Consider the following 20503-nt stretch of genomic DNA (forward strand, 5'->3'; position numbering starts at 1 on the left):
TGTACCAAGTCATGGTAGTGTGTTCTATGCACCCTGCCAAATCTGGGGTCCCTGCTTTCTACAGCTGAGAGACAGAGTAGCTACAGCTGCATTGTTTTTTGACAGATTTACCCACAGTGGAGAAATACCATGGATTTGGATGACAGATGAAAACTAAACTACATTTTAGTCTAGTTTGAGTCATCTTGATGAAAACTAAACTGACTTTTTGTCAGTTTATGTCATCGTAGATCTATTTTTGTTAGTCTTAGTCTAGCTTTCGTCATGGAAAAAAAAGGCTGTCGATGAACATTTTTAGTCATAGTTTTAGTCAACGAAAATAACACTGCTGCCATGTATGTATGAGTATGCTTATAAACCATTAGTTCCCAAGCTGGAGTCTAGGACCCCCTAGGCCCCGTCTGCTTTGAGGTGTTTGTGTAGTTTATACAAAGCTCTTTTAGTAAGAACCCTTATGTGTAGACCTATTCTGATATAATCAATGAATCAATTTGAATTTGGTGCTGTCATTACGTTTCACAGAAATTGGGATATTGGCAACAAAAGACCAGAGAATTTTTGAAAAGCGTAATAAAAACATCTGATGAAACATCTCACAGTTCATGATTTTAACTAATGGTTAGTCACATGATCGGGGTCATAACATCCTAGAAAAGTCTGAGCAGGGGTTTGGCACTGCGAAAACTGTGCTGGAAAACAGTGCAATACTGTGACAATGCTTTCAACACAACATTGCAAACAGTCTATTGTAGGAAATATTACTATTTCTCAACTTTTTGAAACTTGTTTGAATTCAAAATTAGAAACAGGCACATAGTTTCTCAAAATCAAGAGCAGTTTTCCAACCTAACACCAGATAGACCGTTTCATACGTCCATGACATGTAATACATTTCATTTCATACACCAGGATGTCCAAACGACACCTTTGATTGGCCTGCAGCAAATACTTAAAATAAAATAAAATATGACCCATTTAAGAACATGAACCTTGTGCTTGGCTGCATTATACTTAGTTTCAGAACAAGGCAGTGCTACCACGCTAAGTCTGTAAACAAACATTTTGAAAAGTTGAATTGATGTGTTTTTTTCACGACTAAATCAAGACAACACTTTAATCAGGGGTGTCCAGATTTTTCCACTGAAGGCCACAAATAAAAATACACAGTCCCCTCCAAAAGTATTTTAACAGTGGGCCCAATTTCTTTATTTTTGCTGTAGACTAAAAACATTTGGGTTTGACATCAAAAGATGAATATGAGACAATAGATCAACATTCAGCTTTTATTTACAGGTATTTATGTCTGGATGTGATCCACAACTTTGAAGCTATCATTATTTGTTTGAACCCACCCATTTTTCATGTGAGCAAAAGTATTAGAACATGAGGCTGACAGGTGTGTTTTGTTGCCCGGGTGTGTCCAAAGACATTGATTATTCAAACAATAAATAGCACTGAATGTCCACGCCTAGTTTCAGATTTTGGTTTTGCCTTTGGATACTGCATTTATAATTAGAGGTGTAACCAACATGAAAAACAGAGAGCTGTCATTTTTAATTTGGAATGTGTGCCACATTTGGCCCCAAGGCCATAGTTTGGACAACCATGCTGTACATGGTAAACATATTGGCAACCAAAGTATCTTAATTTCTAAAGCCCTGATAGATTAGGGTAGCAAATATTGGTACTAATAGCATCACAGGGGAGGAGCCTGTGGTAGCCAGGGCCAGCCAAAATTTGACTGGCCTCCCAAAACCCCTAATATGATTGGTTATTTGCCTTATCAGCCATTTAAGCATACCCAATCACTTAGCATGTCTTAAGCTACATTATATTGGGGTTTTAACTTTAATTTCATCAGGGGAAGGTGGCACCGCTAGCCCTTCATTGTTCTGTATATGGGCCTCAGCAGAGAAAGTTTGGACACCCCTGCTATAGACAGTGTTTGGGAAGGGGAAATCAGAGCAACAAAACATATGATGTAGTAGGTGCGTGCCATCCTATGGAATAAACTATACAATAGCTCAGCAGTTCTCGTTCACTTTCAGTGCAGCCAGTTGTTGAATCAAACTCATGCTGAAGCCAGTCAGGAGAGGAGCATCTTCTCCACTAAGAAAAGCTTTCAGTGCGCTTCTTTTAATAAAATAATACAGTCCAGTTGTGATTCAACTGCCGCTATAGCTACATCCATGCTGGTCTCTTCACTGGCAACCACTGTTTACAGGCTTGCAGTCCAGACAACTAAAACATGCCTTCGCTACCACATCTTTCTCCTCAAATGCCACTGATTGGTTTGGCTATTCTCTGACCAAGAACAAGTGCTTCAGCTTGAAGCTTTGCAAGATGATCCACCTGATGACAGACATGGACTCTGGCCATCCATCAGCTTTGCAAGGTTAACATCCTCAGCTTCATCATTTCAGATTTTGTCTTTATTTTCAATTAAATATGGTGTCCCAATGTTTTGCAAATAATCATATTTGTTTTAATCTTATTTTTCCACAAAATCCCACCTTTTTTTGTAACATTAACCTATCTTTTCTTGTTTTCTGCATCCTACCATTACCCAACCCTCCACCGCCGCATACACCTAGGATGAAATCAAATCTAAGGCACTGGATGACAGTACATCATAAAAGTATTTTAAGACATCATACTTATCTGTTCATGTCTCTTTGGTGTCAGATATTTCAGTATTTGGGAATTCGGAAAATCTCATCATGATATTGGGTTCCTATGTTATTCAGTGTTTGCACTGTATGCATACATACGGCACATGTTGGTTGATATGACTTGGGATGGTAGAAACATCTCAGCACAATGTGGAGCTTGTCACACAGTGCATCTTCACTGCTCCAAGATTCTCCGCTCACATCTGCCCTGGAGCCGTGATTCAATGTGTCCTTCCAGTAGATCACACTCAGGGTTAACCCAAAGTCCAAACATCCCGACAGCAGCAGGTCAGTTCTTCAATTTATAAAAATAAATTAAACTCATCTAAAAAATACTGCATGTTTACTGCATACAGCTGGTACAGTCCTGTCCTAGGATTTTATAAAGTGGTACTATGCACACTTAGACAAAGACCCAGTGCTGGTATCTGTCTGTGGGGTTGCAGAGGGTCAAAGTGGGAGATTCATGACGGGCGCTCAGACACATGTGCCGTCCTGGCAAATAGAGCAGCTTGTTCTATGAGAGGAGAGAGAAATTAGAGCTTTCCTAGAGAGAGAGCAAAATCACACAAAAGTGCATAGAAGCAGCAAAAACTCACATCCTTCAGGTCCCATTTTTGCTCAGCTCCTACAAATGTGCTCCCGCCTTTATACTGGCAGCTCTCCAGCTTCACAGCCCCCTCCACCCCGTGCAAACACAGCTCCTTCTGAATGTTGTGTCTAATCTCGTGATGTGTGGAGTACTCAAAATACTACAGCAAAAGAAACGGGGAAAATGAGGCGTCGACTGCTGTGATCAAAGTGAATCAAATCTGTCGATAACAGAAAGTACCTGGTTTCCTCCGAGTCCATGACATGGGTACATGATCAGCTGTTTCCCGCCTTCATTGTTCTCTCCAGCATCCAGACATGAGTCTCTGCCCACATTTTTTACCTACAGAGAAAAAAAAGCAGGGGAAGGGGAAAGCAGTTAAAGGAAACAAAATGAAAAACTAACATCCAGTGCAAGCTGTTCAAACAACTTGAGTCTTGGGAGTGCTTTCGCTGGTGTCAAATTGGAACAGCTCAGTACCCTCTGGAGATCTGAAGTGGAAACCCACAGTGGCTAGACAAAGCTGTGAGGTTTGGAAAAAGGAGCAAGCATGTGTGTGTGAGAGAAGGTGTGTGATCTTACTGAGCCAAAGCGGAGTGGGTTGAGATCAGGCATGAAGATTTCTGGATAAACGTTTTTCAGATACCAGGAGAAGCTCTTACACTGCAGACGTTCACGGAGCTCCATTCGTTTGGAGATGTTTCCAAAGGCTTTCTGTCAATGCAATGACAGTCAGGTTAATCTGAGTGTACTGTTTTTACATTTTAAATGACCAGGCAATGGGATGGAAACATGCAATGAATTATAAACAGCTTTCAAGATCCTGTAAGAAACCTTAAGGGCACACTAACACTAGGTAATACATAAAATGCTTACGTATGTTTGACCCCAAAGTCCAATTTGTTTGTCTCATGTGAGCACTCTTTGTTGTGCTCAAGCATGGTATACTTTCTGGGGCACAGACAGAGATAATGAACAGTCATGGAGTCACTCTGATGACCACTCAGCAGTCACAGAGTTACTCTGATGATTACTCAACAGTCACAGAGTCACTCTGATGACCACTCAACAGTCAGAGTCACTCTGATGATCACTCAACATTCACAGAGTCACTCTGATGACCACTCAACATTCACAGAGTCACTCTGATGACCACTCAACATTCACAGAGTCACTCTGATGACCACTCAACAGTCACAGAGTCACTCTGATGACCACTCAACAGTCACAGAGTCACTCTGATGACCACTCAACAGTCACAGAGTCACTCTGATGACCACTCAACAGTCACAGAGCCACTCTGATGACCACTCAACAGTCACAGAGTTACTCTGATGATCACTCAACAGTCACAGAGTCACTCTGATGATCACTCAACATTCACAGAGTCACTCTGATGACCACTCAACAGTCACAGAGCCACTCTGATGACCACTCAACAGTCACAGAGTTACTCTGATGATTACTCAACAGTCACAGAGTCACTCTGATGACCACTCGACAGTCACAGAGTCACTCTGATGACCACTCAACAGTCACAGAGCCACTCTGATGACCACTCAACAGTCACAGAGTTACTCTGATGATTACTCAACAGTCACAGAGTCACTCTGATGACCACTCAACAGTCACAGAGCCACTCTGATGACCACTCAACAGTCACAGAGTTACTCTGATGATTACTCAACAGTCACAGAGTCACTCTGATGACCACTCAACAGTCACAGAGCCACTCTGATGACCACTCAACAGTCACAGAGTTACTCTGATGATTACTCAACAGTCACAGAGTCACTCTGATGACCACTCGACAGTCACAGAGTCACTCTGATGACCACTCAACAATCAGTGCTGTAATTTTGTTCTTTATTGCACTAATAAACATTTTTTGTTAGTCCATTCTATTGACCCATGTTTATATTTTTAATGATATATCTATGTTTTATTTTCTTATTGCACCACAAACACTTTGTTTACTCAGTATTGCCCCATTTCACATTACACTGTCCAGTTGAAATCTCCATCTTTTTGCACTACATCCATTCTTGGCCTTCAATTTTTACTGTAATTGTACAGCTTGGATCCTATATTTAGTTGTCGTTACTGTCAATATCTGAGACCTTTATATGAAATTATCAGATTTTAAGATTTAGTAGATAACCAGAACTCTAATTTATGGTCAGAATGAGAAACATCTGGATAATTTGCAAACCAGCTGATTGAGAATATTAAACTCATCTGTAAACAAACACTAAAATTTTTTAGAATGAAGCCCATATTTACAAAAAATATAAAGTTGGGTGACTCAAACAATCCAAATATTTTAGACTACTTCTGAGAAGCACAGTTAGAAATCTGTGATGGTACCTGTGATTCTAACATGTGCTGTTCAGTGTTAAACACAGAAAAGCCTTTATTATTATTTTGTTTTTTAGCATCACACTGTATGATATTCTGTACGTTTTCAAATATAAAAACCTCTATTTTGACACTTCAAGCATTTATACGGTCAGTATGGATGTCCCAGGTTGGTTAGAGCCAGTTTTACTTTTTAACTCCAAACACAAAACAAATGGGCCCAGACTTATCCCAGACTTTACCTGTCACGCATGCAGCATTGAGCTTTAGATCACCAGATTTAGATGCGCTCTCTACAGGAAATAATCAGCTATGTTTGGTTTAGATGAAGGTTATCACCTGTGGAGAGCATCCAGGAGGAGGAAGAACTTGTCAAAATAAATAACAGACACAGTTAACCTCTGCATTTCCACATCCACTCATAGGCAGGGCCAACTCTGAGTATAGGAAAATTTAACTGACTATATGAGTGGAAGCAGCTCAGAAGGTAAACTCTGCACTTAATATTATATATAATCCAGTAAAAAATGGTATTTAATAAGAGCAAGATGTGTTTAAAAACTTTTTTAATTTAATATTTTCAGCAGGAAAGACAACAGAGGTTGGAAGTAACTAACATCATTTAGTCAAATTACTGAAGTTGAATAGCTTTTGTATATTTTTTACTTTTTTAAAGCTTTAAAATCACTACTTTTAATTTTGAATATTTTGGGGGAATTAATTTTGCTTATTACATTTAAAAAAAACATTAAGTCCTGGTTTCAAAATTAGCTCTAAAAGTCAAAACAAGAGGGTTCAAGCTTTCTGCCAACAACAAGAAAATGTCCAGTAGTTTGATTCCCAACAGAGGGGGGTCATCAGCAAAAAGCGAGAGTGACTTCACATTTCACACCAAAACAGCTGCTGTATTTTACTTCAGATTAAGTCATACCTCTAATAAATTACCTGGTTGGACATCTATATTCTGTTGTAGTTACTGCACATAAAGGACTCGACTAGAACTTTTACTTGAGTAAATTTCTATACAAATACTTTTGCTGAAAAAGTTTTAACAAAAGAAACTGTAATTCTACTTGAGTACAATAATCTGGTACTTTTCCCGCCTCTGTAAGAAAATGGCTAACATTTTAACATCAGGTTTGGAGAGGAAAACACCTTGTGTGCTTTGAAAGGCGCCTATAAATAAAATGCATGATTATATTATCTTCAAACCCCAACAAATAGCACAAAACATATGGTCATATATTTCCCATTAAAGAGAAAACACTAATAAATGTTGGAACAGCAAATGTGACATTTTTCTTTAGTTTGCTTTAGTTTCAGTAATCGTACAAAATAGCTGGGACATGTGACTGCACAGATCATAATCACTTAAGATCATACTCAGTTTCTACAACCAGACAAAACTAAGAAAATAAAGCTCCTTTAGTATGTTTTGAGGATTTACAAAATGTTTTTGATTGGGTTAAAAGGTTTACTTTCTCTAAAACGTTTTAAAATGATTGGTAAGTCACATAAAGACCAGAGCAACTGATCGGGGTTCTCTGAATGAACAATACCAGCCCCGCCCCTTTCTGGGGGAAAACGCTCCTTAACAATGAACGTCAGTTAATGGGAAAGATTGGGTCATTAGGGATTTTAAAGCTTAAAATATGAAAACAGTTATAGCGAGAAAATCTAATTGCCAGAGATATAAACGTATAATATAAGACGTGTACAAAAAATACTTGTAATAATCCTAACAATATGAAATAAATGAAGTTACAGATGTACATGAGGGTGTGTTCAGGCTCCCTCTGTCAAACTGGACAACCAGTCCCATCATGTGACTGGAGATGTCAAAAACCGACATCACATACCTTATGTGTGTTGGATCTTAACACTTGAATGGGGCTTAATAAGTTAGTTAATTTGTGAAAAAGCTGCTAACAGTTTATATTAGCCACAGAGGTTCCCAAAATATGTTTGTTCCTGAAAAAAACACTCCAGTATTGCATTTTTGTGTGTCTAAAAAACCCCCCTCTGTTTCAGCCCTGCTCAGGACGGGTTGTTTCTGTGGCTTCAAATATGAATGAGCTGTCTGACTCCGCCCCTGACTCCGCCCTCTCAGAAAATGGATGTGGCTCTCCTGGTCCTCCTTCTGAGAAGGGTCTAGCTGCAGCCGCTACAAACCACACTTGGTACAAAACACGCCCCCTACAAAACACGTCCCATCGATCGATACAATAAATTAATTCTAACCCTAACCAGTGAACTTAAATGCTAAACCTAACCCCAGGAAGCTAATAAATTAAAATATACACCTACCCCAATGAGCTACCCCTAAATCTAACCAGTGGAAATTAAAATGCTAAACCTAACCTAAAGGTAATTAAGGCCTATCTAAACTAATCTAGATAACCTTAAACTGAGCAAATAGCACAAGTGGGCGTGTTTTGTAGGGGGTGTGGTTTATACGGTACCAGCGGCTGCAGTTGGGTATTATTGCTCCTTTCACTGTCATCTGAGAGGAGGATCAGCGAGGAGGGCAGAACCTTCTTCCAAGTGGGTAGGGCCAAACAAACCTGAGGGCGGGGCTAACTCCCCCCATGACATCATGAGGGAGAATCTGAGAATGGCTTGTTTCAGCACACATTTTCTGAAAGGCGGACAAAGCGAGGGGGGATGGATTTTTCTGATTCTTGGTGGGTTGATGACAGGCCAGGGATATATATTTCTGTTAGAAATGCCTGAAAATATGTATTTTGCATAACATGTGGCCTTTAAAGTCATTAAGAACAGCACTGGTCCAACATCTGAACACTTTACTCCTCTCTAGTTTCAGCCAAAAGACCAAGAACCCTTTCACACTCTTGTCCTTTAAGAACAATAAAATATGCCATAAATTAGGTCTTTTTAATTGTTTATGGCACAAAACACAACAACATGGTTATAAATTGTGTTGTTACTGACATTTCGCTCAGCCATTATTTAACCCGTGAAAAATGTAGGAAAAATGAAGAAACATTTTAAGTCTATTAAAAGAATTGTTGAAAAAGTCCAGTTTTCTTGCTGACAGTCTCATTAGCGTTAGTGATGATAAGATGGCATCAATATGAATTTATATCTGTTTATAATAAAAGTTAATCTCCTCACAGGAGCTTTAGAAACAAAGACTAACTAATATTTGTCATTTTAAATTCAACATTGCTTTAAATAGACTTTTCCTAGAGTCAGTGGCTGTGTCCCTGTGCTCTAATGACTCCTTTGTTTAACAAATTAAGTCTAGACAAGTATTCAATCAGCACTCCTTTCAATCTGAAGCCCAACAGCACATTCACAGGCCTCTGCTGTTGCCTCCTGCTCTTGAATAATGAGAGCACTTAGTCTAATGACGAGGACGCTGCTGCTCACACCGACAGCTTCGACTACAGCGGATTCCTTGAAGCTGGTGACGATGGCGCGTCTGTTTGAAGCCGAGCGGTGGAGGGCCAAGCCCTGCTCTGTGAGGTATCGCCCTGAGGGGAAACTGTTTATGGCACCTTTGGGACCACATGTTGGGAAACACTGAGAGCCTGTCATTTGGCACTGCTGACTTCCTTCAGGGCCTTTTTTTTTTCCCACTGTCAGATAACAGCTTTCTGACAGGATGGCTCATCTATTTCTCTGTATTTCTAAAGAATGGATTTAATTCTGCAGATTTAAGGTGTTAAGAACAACAAAAGTGGAATGATTGAATCCTCCCAGTGTGTGCAATTCTGTGTTTCCTCATGATAAGTGACTCACGATCAGACCGAGGAGTTGGATATGCTCAAACTCGTCTTAAGGGTGGAGTCCAGGGTAATGAGGGGTCTTAAAAACCACTTAAATATGACCACGATAAGTGAAACACAGTGTTGCAGCATTTTAAAGAATCCCAGCATAGAAACTCTGGACTTCAGCGGTGCATTTGTACGTACTTCTCTAGCCATGTGTGCAGCCTGCTGGTTCCGTCGGTAAAAGATCTCTTTGTAGTCGTCCATCCAGACCTCGGCCAGTCGGACCTGGTTACGAGCGATCACCTGCGTCCCCTTAGGAAAGCTGTGAGGGCTCTTGGTGCGGAACACATGACCCACTATGGAGCAAGGGAGGATCTCCAGCTGTCCGCCGCACTGCCACACCTGCAGGAGCCAGCACAAATAGATGCATAATGACACAGTTAGTTAGCCTACGGAGCCTGAATAATCATATAGGTCAGTCATACTCAACGTGTGGCTCTGGAGCCACATGTGGCTCTTTTATGTCTTCATTTGAAATATTAGTCCGACAGAAAAAAATTTAAAAAGGTCTTTGACCTTGGAAATTATCCATTGCAAGTTGTATTAGTGAGTTTGTTTCCTACACTTATACAGTTAGCTTTATGTCAACTTTAATTTTTTGTCTGTATATTTCCATTGCTCTTATTTACATTTTTTTGCACCTTTTTTCAAATTTTTGCCACTTTTAATCAGCTTTTATAGCTACAAGCCCATTTTTGCCACTTTTTGCCACATTTTGCTCATTTTTGCAACTTTCAATCTGTTTTTTGCACTTTTTTATTTTTACCCCTTTTTGTCATCTTTTTGCCACTTTTGCCCCTTTAAGCTGCCTTTTGCCATTGAATGCCACTTTTCTATTCACATTTTTGCCTCCCTTTGGTGCTTTTTTGTCCATTTTAGTCACTTGTCACTCATTCTTTGCCACATTTTCTCATTTTTTGACCATTTTGCCACGCAGACACTCTGTCACTCAGTGACAGTTTTTGCCACTTTTAATCAATTTTTACAGCTACAAGCCCATTTTTACCACATTTTGCCCATTTTTGCTACTTTTATCCTGCTTTTTGCAATTTATTTACCCCTTTTTTGTCATTTTTGCCACTTGTGCAGATTTAGGCTGCCTTTTGTCATTGAATGACACTTGTTATTTACATTTTTGCCTCCCTTTGGTGCTTTTTGTCCATTTTAGTCACTTTACACTAATTCTTTGCCACTTTGTACCATTTTGCTGCCCAGGATTTAATTTTTTTGTCATTTATCACCAGTTTTTGCCACTTTTAATCAGTTTTTACAGCTACAAGCCCATTTTTTCTACATTTTGCCCTTTTTTGCCACTTTATTTCTGGTTTTTGCTATTTTTTTTACTTTTGCACATTTGAGCTGCTTTTTGCCATTGAATGACACTTTTTAATTCATATTTTTGCCTCCCTTTGGTGCTTTTTGCCCATTTTAGTCACCTTTCACTCTTTTTTTTGCCACATATTTGCCGTTTTTTTGACCATTTTTTGCCACCCAGAAACTCATTTTTTGTCACTTCTCACCCATTTTGCCTTTTTATGCCTACTTTTATGACCCTTTTCACCTATTTTTGCAACTATTTGACCATTTTTGCCACCTTTAACTTATTTTTATTACCTTTTTTTCCACTTTTCACTACTTAGATTGTGGCTCTTGCAAAGGTATTTTTTAACAATTTGGCTCTTTGGTTGAGCAGGGTTGAGTAATACTGATATAGGTTGTAGAGTGTAATGACAAATGACTAGAGCAGAAATGACAGCTTACCCTGAAGGACATTTCAATGTTCTCACCACCCCAGATCTCCATTTGTTCATCATAGCTTCCAATATGGTAGAAATACTCTTTGGAGATGGAGAAGAGCCCACCAGCAAATGCAGGAGTCCTGTAAGGGAATTTAATTTAATGTACCTTTAAAGATTAAATAAACACATATTTTTGGCTTATTTTATGCCTACTTGATGGGATATGTTTCATCCTTCCGCCTCCGTTTCTCATGATCTGGCAGAACCTCCCAGCCAAAAGAAAGCCCCCAGTCGAAGTTTCCCCGGTTGTGGTTCTGGCCGTATGGCGACGGCTTTGAGAACTCAAAAGTATTGAGATCAATCGTGGTTATATCAGGGCTCACTACAGCCGTGTAGTTCTCCGCTATCCTAGCCAGCAAAGGCTCCAGCCATCCCTGAAAGCATTCACCTGCACACACACACACACACACACACAGAAATCACACATTGCAACACAACGTCCAATTTCGGTCGCCGCACAAAGACATGATACAAGAGCAAACATTAGGGTTGCTGAGCTGTGGTTGTGAATCAGGGTGTGCCCTACATGCAGCTGGTTTACTGCGTCAGCAATGTTGGCTGTGATGACTTACAGTGAGCGTCGAGGAAGGTGAGGGTGTCACCGGTGGCCACGGAGGCACCCAGCAGGCGAGCAGTGATGAGTCCTTTTCTCTCTCTCTGGCGGACGACTCGGACAATGTGCAGCTGTTTCAGATACTCGTCCAGATTGTCCTTTAAAGCATCTGGAACACAAATTTAAAGATGGAGATGATTATGAAAACAATAAATTTGATTAAATATCAGGAGTCAATCTTGAAGAAAGTCTTATATAAAGTCTGATGATAGAAAAAGTACAATGACATCTTGCTTTTATCTTCAATTTGTCATTCTGTCAGGAAAGATGCAGAGCAGACTTCCATCTAAGGCCTAACAACTACAATTGTCAGACAGCCTGTACTTCCTGATCTCCCTGCCTAAATCAGAACTATTTACAAGACTTGACGGATTCATTTTATAAGCGCAACCACTGCTGAGGAAACTATTCACTAGCAGCCCCTCTCTTCCTGTTGTAACCCACTTCACTGCAGAAGAGAGAGTTCCTCTCTGCCCACCCAACACGCGCCATGAAATCAAAGCTAGAGCAAGGCGTTCCTGAAGCCCCCACCCTCCATTCTGAGTCGCTTTTTTTTTTTTTTTACCATCCACGCTGGCGTCGTCCACCAGAATGATTTCCTTGAGGAGAATAGCCGGGGAGGTGTGCAGGACACTGTATACCGTCCTCAGCAGAGTGCTCCACGCCTCATTGTGAAACACGATTATCACGCTGGTGGTCGGCAAGGGGGGGCATCGCTTGAAAGTTTTCTCAATGCATCTGCAGGACAAAAAAAAAAAAAAAAAAAAAAAGAAAAGAGCACAAAGATGTGACTGTCCCAAACAGTTCCTGAGTGGCACAACAGTCTAGTTATTAAATCTGCAGGCTCTCCCCTGTGGGGTGTCCGTTTCAGCCGTGACACCGGCATGTGTGGCAGCCTTTCAGATACCTGCTATATCAGAGTGAGGGAGGCTTTGTTTATCGGCCTGGATAGATAGCCAGGACATGGACGGGCTTTATGTCCGTGACTATGATCCGACATGGACCTCCATGTTAGCCAAACATGACTGTGCTTCTCTCTGAGGTGGCCACAGTGACTGGGCAGGCATGCTGAAACAGAGTCTGAACAGTCATCTTTGAGGGTTTTGCAGGAGATTATTAGTGTAATGATAAATGGGTTTAGTCTTGCATCAAACTTAATCACTCTGTAATAAGGTGTTTCTATGATGTGTGGGTCAGTAAACAGAGAAATTGTGTTTATTATAAGGCAGTGTTACTCAACCCTCCTCAGCTAAAGAGCCAAATTGTTGAAAAATACATTTGCAAGAGCCACAATCTAAGTGGTGAAAGGTGGCAAAATGGTCGCAAGGTGGCAAAAATGGGTAAAAAGGGGCAAAATAGGCATAAAATTTGCACACACTGTGCAGAAAAAGCAGCAAAAAATGTTCGAAAGTGACAAAAAAGTGAGTTAGAGGTGGCAAAAATGGCCAAAAAGCAACAAAAGCATGGCAAAATGGATGAAAAGTGAGTGAAATGGGGAAAAATCAACAAAAAGTGGCATTTAATGGGAAGAGGCAGCTTAAAGTAGGTGAAAAGTGGCAAAAAAATGGCAAAAAAAGAGACAAAAAGAGGCAAAAAATTGCAAAAAGCAGATTAAAGGTGGCAAAAATTGGATAAAAGTGGCAAATTGGGTGAACAGGGGGCAAAATAGGCATAAAATTGCACAAACTGGGTGAAAAGTGAAAGAGATGGAGAGAAAAAGTAGCAAAAAATGGCAGAAAGTGGCAAAAAGGGTGAAAAGTGACAAAAAATGAGTTACAGGTGGCAGAAATAGTCAAAAAGCAACAAAAGCATGGCAAAATGGATGAAAAGTGACTGAAATGGGAAAAAATCAACAAAAAGTGGCATTTAATGGAAAAAGGCAGCTTAAAAAAGGGTGAAAAATGGCAAAAAAAAGACAAAAAAGAGGCAAAAATTGCAAAAAGCAGATTAAAGGTGGCAAAAAATGGGATAAAAGTGGCAAAAATGGGATAAAAGTGACAAAAAGAAGTGGCAAAAATGGGATAAAAGCTGTAAATTGTGGGCAATGGAAATATACAGAAAAAACATATAGGTTGACAATCAAGTTTGACAATTAAAGGCTACTGTAGAAGTGTTGGAAACAAACTTATCAAAGCGACCGGCAATGGATCATTTCTGAGGTCAGAGTTCCCCTTTTTTAAGGTTTTCTGGGGGAATAATATTTCAGATTAAGACATAAAAAAACCACAAATCATCACAAAAGAGCCACATGTGGCTCAAGAGCCACGCATTGAGTATCCCTGTTATAAGGGTTCTTACAGCCATCTTTAAGACCAGGGGTGTCCAAACTTTTTCCACAGAGGGAAACATACAGAAATATATCAGGATGATGGGGCCACTTTCATATTCTTTGCCATGACGATTTTAAAGTAAGTAAAACAAATCCAACATAAATGAATACATGCTTAGCAATTAAGTATGCCTAAATGGATACCTGGCTACCACTGGCTCTGCCCTGGGAAAGTTATTGGTGCTGCTATTTGCTTAATAATCCATCAGGGCGTTATTAATCAAGGTATTATCTTCTCAAAATGTTTGTGTAAAGATTTAACATAGTAGCACTGCCTTGTGCTGAAAACAAGTACAGAACAGTTAAATACAAGCTTCATGTTTAATGTTGGCCATATACCATTTTACTTCTGGAATTTGCTGCAGGCCAATCATAAAAGGGCCGCAGCCTGCATTTGGCCCCCGGGCCATAGTTTGGACACCCCTGTTTTAGACACTGGCATCATACTAGCAAAAGTAAAACAATATCAATGTCTGTTTTGATATCATAGAAACAAAATTAGACAGAAAAAGTCTTTTTTTCTGGTTCTTAATCACCAAAAATTACAGGAAAATTCCTGATGGACTAACTCCTCTCCTATAATCCTGTCCTTTGAAATAGAAGTAGTATTTTGGGTGTGGTTTTTTTAAACTATTGATGGTTGAAATAAAAGACTGTATCATTTTGAAATGTGTGCGTATCAAAAATGTTGACTACCTTCCTTCATGCTACAGCAGTGATACTCAACACCTGGGATACTCAAGCCACACGTGGCTCTTCTGTGATGATTTGTGGCTCTTCTATGTCTTCATTTGAAATATTCTTTGCACAGAAAACCTTAAAAAAGGTCAACTTTGACCTCAGACCTCAGGAAGCTACACTCTAGTACAGCTGTAGCTTTAATTGTCAACTTCAATTTTTTTGTCTGTATATTTCTATTGTCCTTATTTTCAATTTCCCCCCTTATTTTCCTTTCTCTTGGCCACTTTAAATCAATTTTTCTGCTTTTTAAGCCTATTTTGCCAATTCTTTTTGCCACAATAGTCCCATTTTTGGTCCTTTTTAACCAATTTTTTTGCCTCATTTATCCTGCTTTTTTGCTATTTGCAATCCCCCCCATTTTTGCCATTTTTTTTAACCACTTCTTGACCATTTAGGCTGCCTTTAGCCATTGAATGCCATTTCTTTTCCCCATTTTTGCCACTCTTGCTGCTTTTTGCCTAATTTAGCCTAATTTACTGCTTTTTGACCATTTTTGCCACCTGTAACTCATTTTTTAAAACTAATTTTGCCACTTTTTCCTTCCCATTTTTGCCATTTTTACCCAGTTTTCGCATATTATTGCAACGTGCGTACCTGCAATGTGCAAAAAATATTTTGCAGATCAAACTCAAAAAGACCATCTTACTCTGGTGGACGAGTGTCTGCTCCCAGGTCCCTGCTCAAAGAGATCCGGTCACTGGCGTACAGGTTAAAACAGTGCTTCTCTTCACCCCTCTCCTTCTCCTTCTGCTCTTCAGGGCTCAGTGAGTCCGTGTAGAAAGGCTTCCCAGCTGCTCCGGGAGCCAGAGGGTTCTGAGGCGGCCGCTCCAGAGCCAGCCTGAGCTCAGCCGCGGTGTAGTGGCCCGGCAGACAGGGCCCGCTGCCCCCTTTGTCCTGCTGACGCACGGGGGCTTTGATCTGCATCTTTGGTATGGCATCCCTGAAGTTATTGACAGCTCCCATCACCATGCCCAGCATGGCATCCCGCTTCACCGCCATCTCCTTCAACCACGGGTCCTCCTGTTGGGTTTGGCTCCCCACTTCCCATTGTATGAGGAACACAAATGTGACAAAGAAGAGGGCCACGATGAGCAGTTTGAGAGTCTTTATGGTCGCCCGCCTGCGGAGGACTCTGCGGAGAGCTGCCATTCTTACTGAACAGGGAGGAGGCTGCCTTTGGACTCAGGTTCAGCTAAAACAAACATTTAAACACACAGTTAATGACTTGAATTAGTGTTGTAATAGGATTTCAGAAAAGTACAGGTAGGATAGTAATGCATAAACTGCCTTGTTATGAGCCTACATCAATATATTAGTACTTAAAGCTATTTATACCCATTTTTATCAACATGTGTGACCATAAAGTAGCTTTTAACCATAAATATAACACATTTAACCACAGTCTTAGTAAAATGAGCTAACAATCTCTGCTGTGGATTCCTTCAGAGTAAAAGACCACGTACCATGAGGAGCTGAATTTCACTCTGAAGATCGAAAAGTCCTGTAAATTGCTGCCACACGGCTCAAAGAAGAGCATCCTGTCTGCTTTTAAGACCCTCGGTTCGCTCCTCGAACTCCGAGCTCACTTTTCAAGGAGACAAAAAAGATCTGACTCAGACGACTTCCGTCTCGTTGGATCCAGGTGCGCTCCTCTCAGGTAGAGGGAGGAGACACGCTGGCGCGCGTGCGCAGACAGGAATCCTGCGTGTCATATGTCCATACCTGCTCAGAAAAAGTGAGATTTCAACAACAACAAAAAAAAAATATCGCGACAGGTTAGTTGAATGGCATTAAACGTTGACTTGGAGTTTAGTTTTTACATTCTGTTGGAACATTTTCCACCGACTGGAACTTCTTCTGGTGAAACCCTCCGTTGAAGGAGGAACTGTGCAGCCTCTGCCTGTTAGACTGTAGCAGGCTGTGGTATCCTCACATTCAATAATGGTGTCATTAATAGGATTTGTTCAACTGGCCATTCACAGGGGCAGTTGCTGGGTTACATATGAAAGAGGAACGCGGTATACCCCACACACAGCCACCGCATCCAATCAGGTTGAAAACACCACATCTCACACACATGGAGGCTTTATGGACGATTAAAATGGGAAGTTTAAAACGCGCGTGCTCCGGGAAAAAGTTCACAAGAAAGCGACTTTGGATCAACATCTCGAGTTTCTCCGAAAAACAAAAGTCTCAAAGCTGACACTCACCCGCTGTTTCAGGAGTTTCTGGTTCTGTCAGAGTCCGGATTTGTGATGTAGACCCAGAGTCCGGTCCCTGGGAGTCAGCTCCGGTGGCCAGTCTCATGTGCTCGTGCCTCTGAGGAGCACAGTGACTCCATCTGTGGGGACTGTCCTCCCCAGCAGCACTTCCTACCCACCGCAGGCGTCCGCTTTATTATGTCCATTAAAATGTTCACTAGATGTCCTGCATTTTTTCCAGTCCGGCTAGTAACTGTGTCTATGTGGCAGTTTTATGATGGGGGCAGCGATGATGGATGTAGCTTCTGTCTATAAAGGACTAAACGAGGAGGCTGTGTGATTATCAATGCTTCAGAAGGAGAGGGAATAAATAAGAACCAAATACAACCGTTTTATACCCAAATGTTCTTTTTTTATTTCAATTTGCTTTATTGGCACGAACAGATCCGTTACTGCCAAAGTTCTGTAAAATAAAATAAAACATGGCATTAAATATTTACCCATAATATCAATTTACATTTTAAATATTTACACAATTAATCAATGTATAATAAAAACCTGATTTAAATATAATACATATAAATAATAGATATTTAATAATAAGTCTTAGGTTACAAACATTCATTGAACATCTACACCCAGGGGCGTAGCACAGGGGGAAAAAGGGGCAGTGATTACCTGGGATCACAGTAGGGAGGGGCCCTAGAGGAGTCTGCAATGAAAAGTGTGTTTTTATATATTTTTTCTTGTGCCCCGTCCACACGGGGACCAATTCAGGCGTATACGCAAAAGTTTTTTGTCATATCGGCGTTTCATCCACACGGAAACGGCGTTTTGGTTGACTGTAAACGATACTTTTTGAAAACGGGTCCCAGAGTGCATAAATCCGTAAACCACTACCGTTTCGTCTCCGTGTGGCTACCCGCATCTTTCTTGAAACAATTACGTCACACACGGCGTAGCTCCCTTAAGGCTCCTGCGCTAATAGCAGACTACACGGCCGCGTTCGTGCTGCAGAAGCTACTGAGCTTGTTATGGCTTTTACAGAAAAATCTGATGCTCCTTCACCACCACTGCGAAACGCACACACCAGATGTTCTTAAATCCAACGCGGAGAACAACCAGAAGGGCAACTACAAGAAAGTTTGTGTCAGTTTTCTGTGATCTTCTTCTTCTCTTTTGGTGCATTTCCATGGCAGCAACACAGCGCCACATACAGGCTTGGCATATGCACTACAGCGTTTTCAGTCGTTTCCAGTGGTTTCATGCTTAAGCGGATATTTCCTGAAACGGTCCTGTCTTTACGGAAAACTTTTTCAATGATGCAACATTTGTTGCTTGGTTATTCAGTTAAGGGGGGCCTTTGTAATATTCTTTCTGGGGGCCCAAAATCCATAGCTACGCCCCTGTCTACACCCTAACATTACTCAAAACATAAAACATTGATTCTCAAATAAATAAGTAGAAAAACAATTTCTTAAAATATTTCCTTTAATTCACTGGATTACTAAAGATACCTGTATATATCCATCTTATAATGTTTTTAAAAGCTATCTCAAGACCTATCTTTTCAGCCTGGCTTTTAAGTAAAATTTAGTTAATCAACTTAGTTTTGTCTGTTTTTGGATTTATCTCACTATTTTTCATTTTAGGATTACCTTATAGTAGTTTACCTTCTTGTCATCACTTTACTTAGTTCTCTTTTTGTGTTTTATACTTACTTTATACAGTTTTATTGAGCTATATTTTGTTTTTATTCTCATTTTAGTGTCTTCTCATTCTGTTTTTATTTCATTTACGTCACTCTGTTTTAAGATTCTAGCCTAACCTCCAGTGTTTCCTCATTCTGAATTTTAAGATAACGTTTCCTCGGTACGCACGTTCCTGTTTGTAAGGAATCCATTATTTATGGCATAGTTGCCGATGTTATATATGGACTTCAGACTGGGAAAGAGGGTGGGGGAATAGCGTGGGATGGAGGGTGAACTTATGTATTTTTCTTTTAATTTTCTGTTGTGTTAAAAGCACTTTGTGCTACATTTCAATGTATCTGTACAAATAAAGATTGATTGATATCTTTATCTGTATATAATCAATGCACTTTTTAACTGCTCTTCAAAATTCGACTATTTTCCATTTAAAGGTGCAGTGTGTAATATTTAGCTCCGTAGCATTTAGCAGAACAAACCAAGTAAAAATGAAACATAATAGAAATAAATATGACCATCTAAACTAGTATTTAATCACCTGAATATAGAAAATACTTGTATTTTTTTTATTAACTTAGAAAAATTTATTCATACATTGGCAGGGTCTGCCATCTTGGATTTTTGCATTTAAGTGACCAAATAACAGAAACCCTTAAAAAATCTAGAACTTGTGTGATTTTGCTAATATTACACCTTTAAAGGTGGAGTGTGTAAAAATGAATATCAACATCTAACAGTCAATTAAAGATTGCAATGCTCATTTCCCTGGTGGAAACAGTGGTGGTTCATACTTGGTTACTTCTGTTACCATAGAAACATTCAAAAATCCAAGATGGCAGCATCCGTGGAGGGCACCTGCCCTGCATGAATTAAAGACTTATGTTGAGTAATTTTAGAAAAAAAAAGTATTTAGTGTGATTAAACATTAATTTAGATAGACCTACTTATAAATATTATGTTTCATTTTTACCATGTTTGTTATGCTAAATGCTACTAAGCTAAATATGACGCACTGGCCCTTTTACATTTTTGATTAATTGCAATCAATACATGAACGCTTACCAACTGTCAGCATTTCTGCATTAATTGTGATTAACTAAGATCCTCAATTACTCCTTTGATTGCATGTTATTGTCCATGTTAGCACATGTTGGTTCAGCCACTGCAGCCACAGTCATGTAAACAATCCACCACTGCTCCTTAATGTCTCATTTCACATCAAAAACCCAGACAGCTCAGTGGAAAAGACAAAAGTCATCTACACCTTCTGTTATCAAACAGCCGCCTTTTTAAGCTTCCCTTTTCTCCTTAACAATCCATATTAAGTTCCTTTTTTTCATGGCTAACTATATCACAATCTTCAACCATCCAAAGTTCCTTATTTTATTTCAAAATAAAAACAGATCAGTCTGTTACCTTTTGTTTCGGTACAAACATCTAAAATTAAGCAAAAAAAGGTTTAAATGCAAAATAGTGTTAGTTTAGAAAGGGGACATTGATCACAGAAATTCTGGGTCCATTCACAATTAAACATTTAGATTGTTTGAAAGCTCAAAGAGAACATAAAAATGCCAAATGATGATCTAACTTATCTGCATGATACAACAGCTTGCTCCCTTTAGGTAATCATCTTGAGCACTCAAGGTAGTTTTCTTTTTGCACAATATAACAAAGGTACTTCAGGGACTGTAC

General features: G+C 39.8%; 1 protein-coding gene across 1 annotated transcript; it reads right to left on the minus strand.

The window, feature by feature from the left end:
- Positions 1-250: 250 nt before the first annotated feature.
- Positions 251-17278, minus strand: galnt3 (UDP-N-acetyl-alpha-D-galactosamine:polypeptide N-acetylgalactosaminyltransferase 3 (GalNAc-T3)). Its single transcript, XM_041806246.1, has 12 exons — positions 17112-17278; positions 16365-16623; positions 15548-16093; positions 12397-12569; positions 11791-11940; positions 11372-11606; positions 11181-11298; positions 9561-9761; positions 3847-3978; positions 3505-3606; positions 3272-3424; positions 251-3189 (listed from the first exon to the last, which is right to left on the minus strand). Exons 3-12 carry the CDS (start codon positions 16048-16050, stop codon positions 3076-3078), a joined length of 1881 nt encoding a protein of 626 aa, XP_041662180.1. The 5' UTR covers positions 16051-16093; positions 16365-16623; positions 17112-17278; the 3' UTR covers positions 251-3075.
- Between the last annotated feature and the right edge of the window lie 3225 nt (positions 17279-20503).

The sequence above is a fragment of the Cheilinus undulatus genome, linkage group 15 (assembly GCF_018320785.1).
Source record: "Cheilinus undulatus linkage group 15, ASM1832078v1, whole genome shotgun sequence".
In the NCBI taxonomy this organism is placed as follows: domain Eukaryota; kingdom Metazoa; phylum Chordata; class Actinopteri; order Labriformes; family Labridae; genus Cheilinus; species Cheilinus undulatus.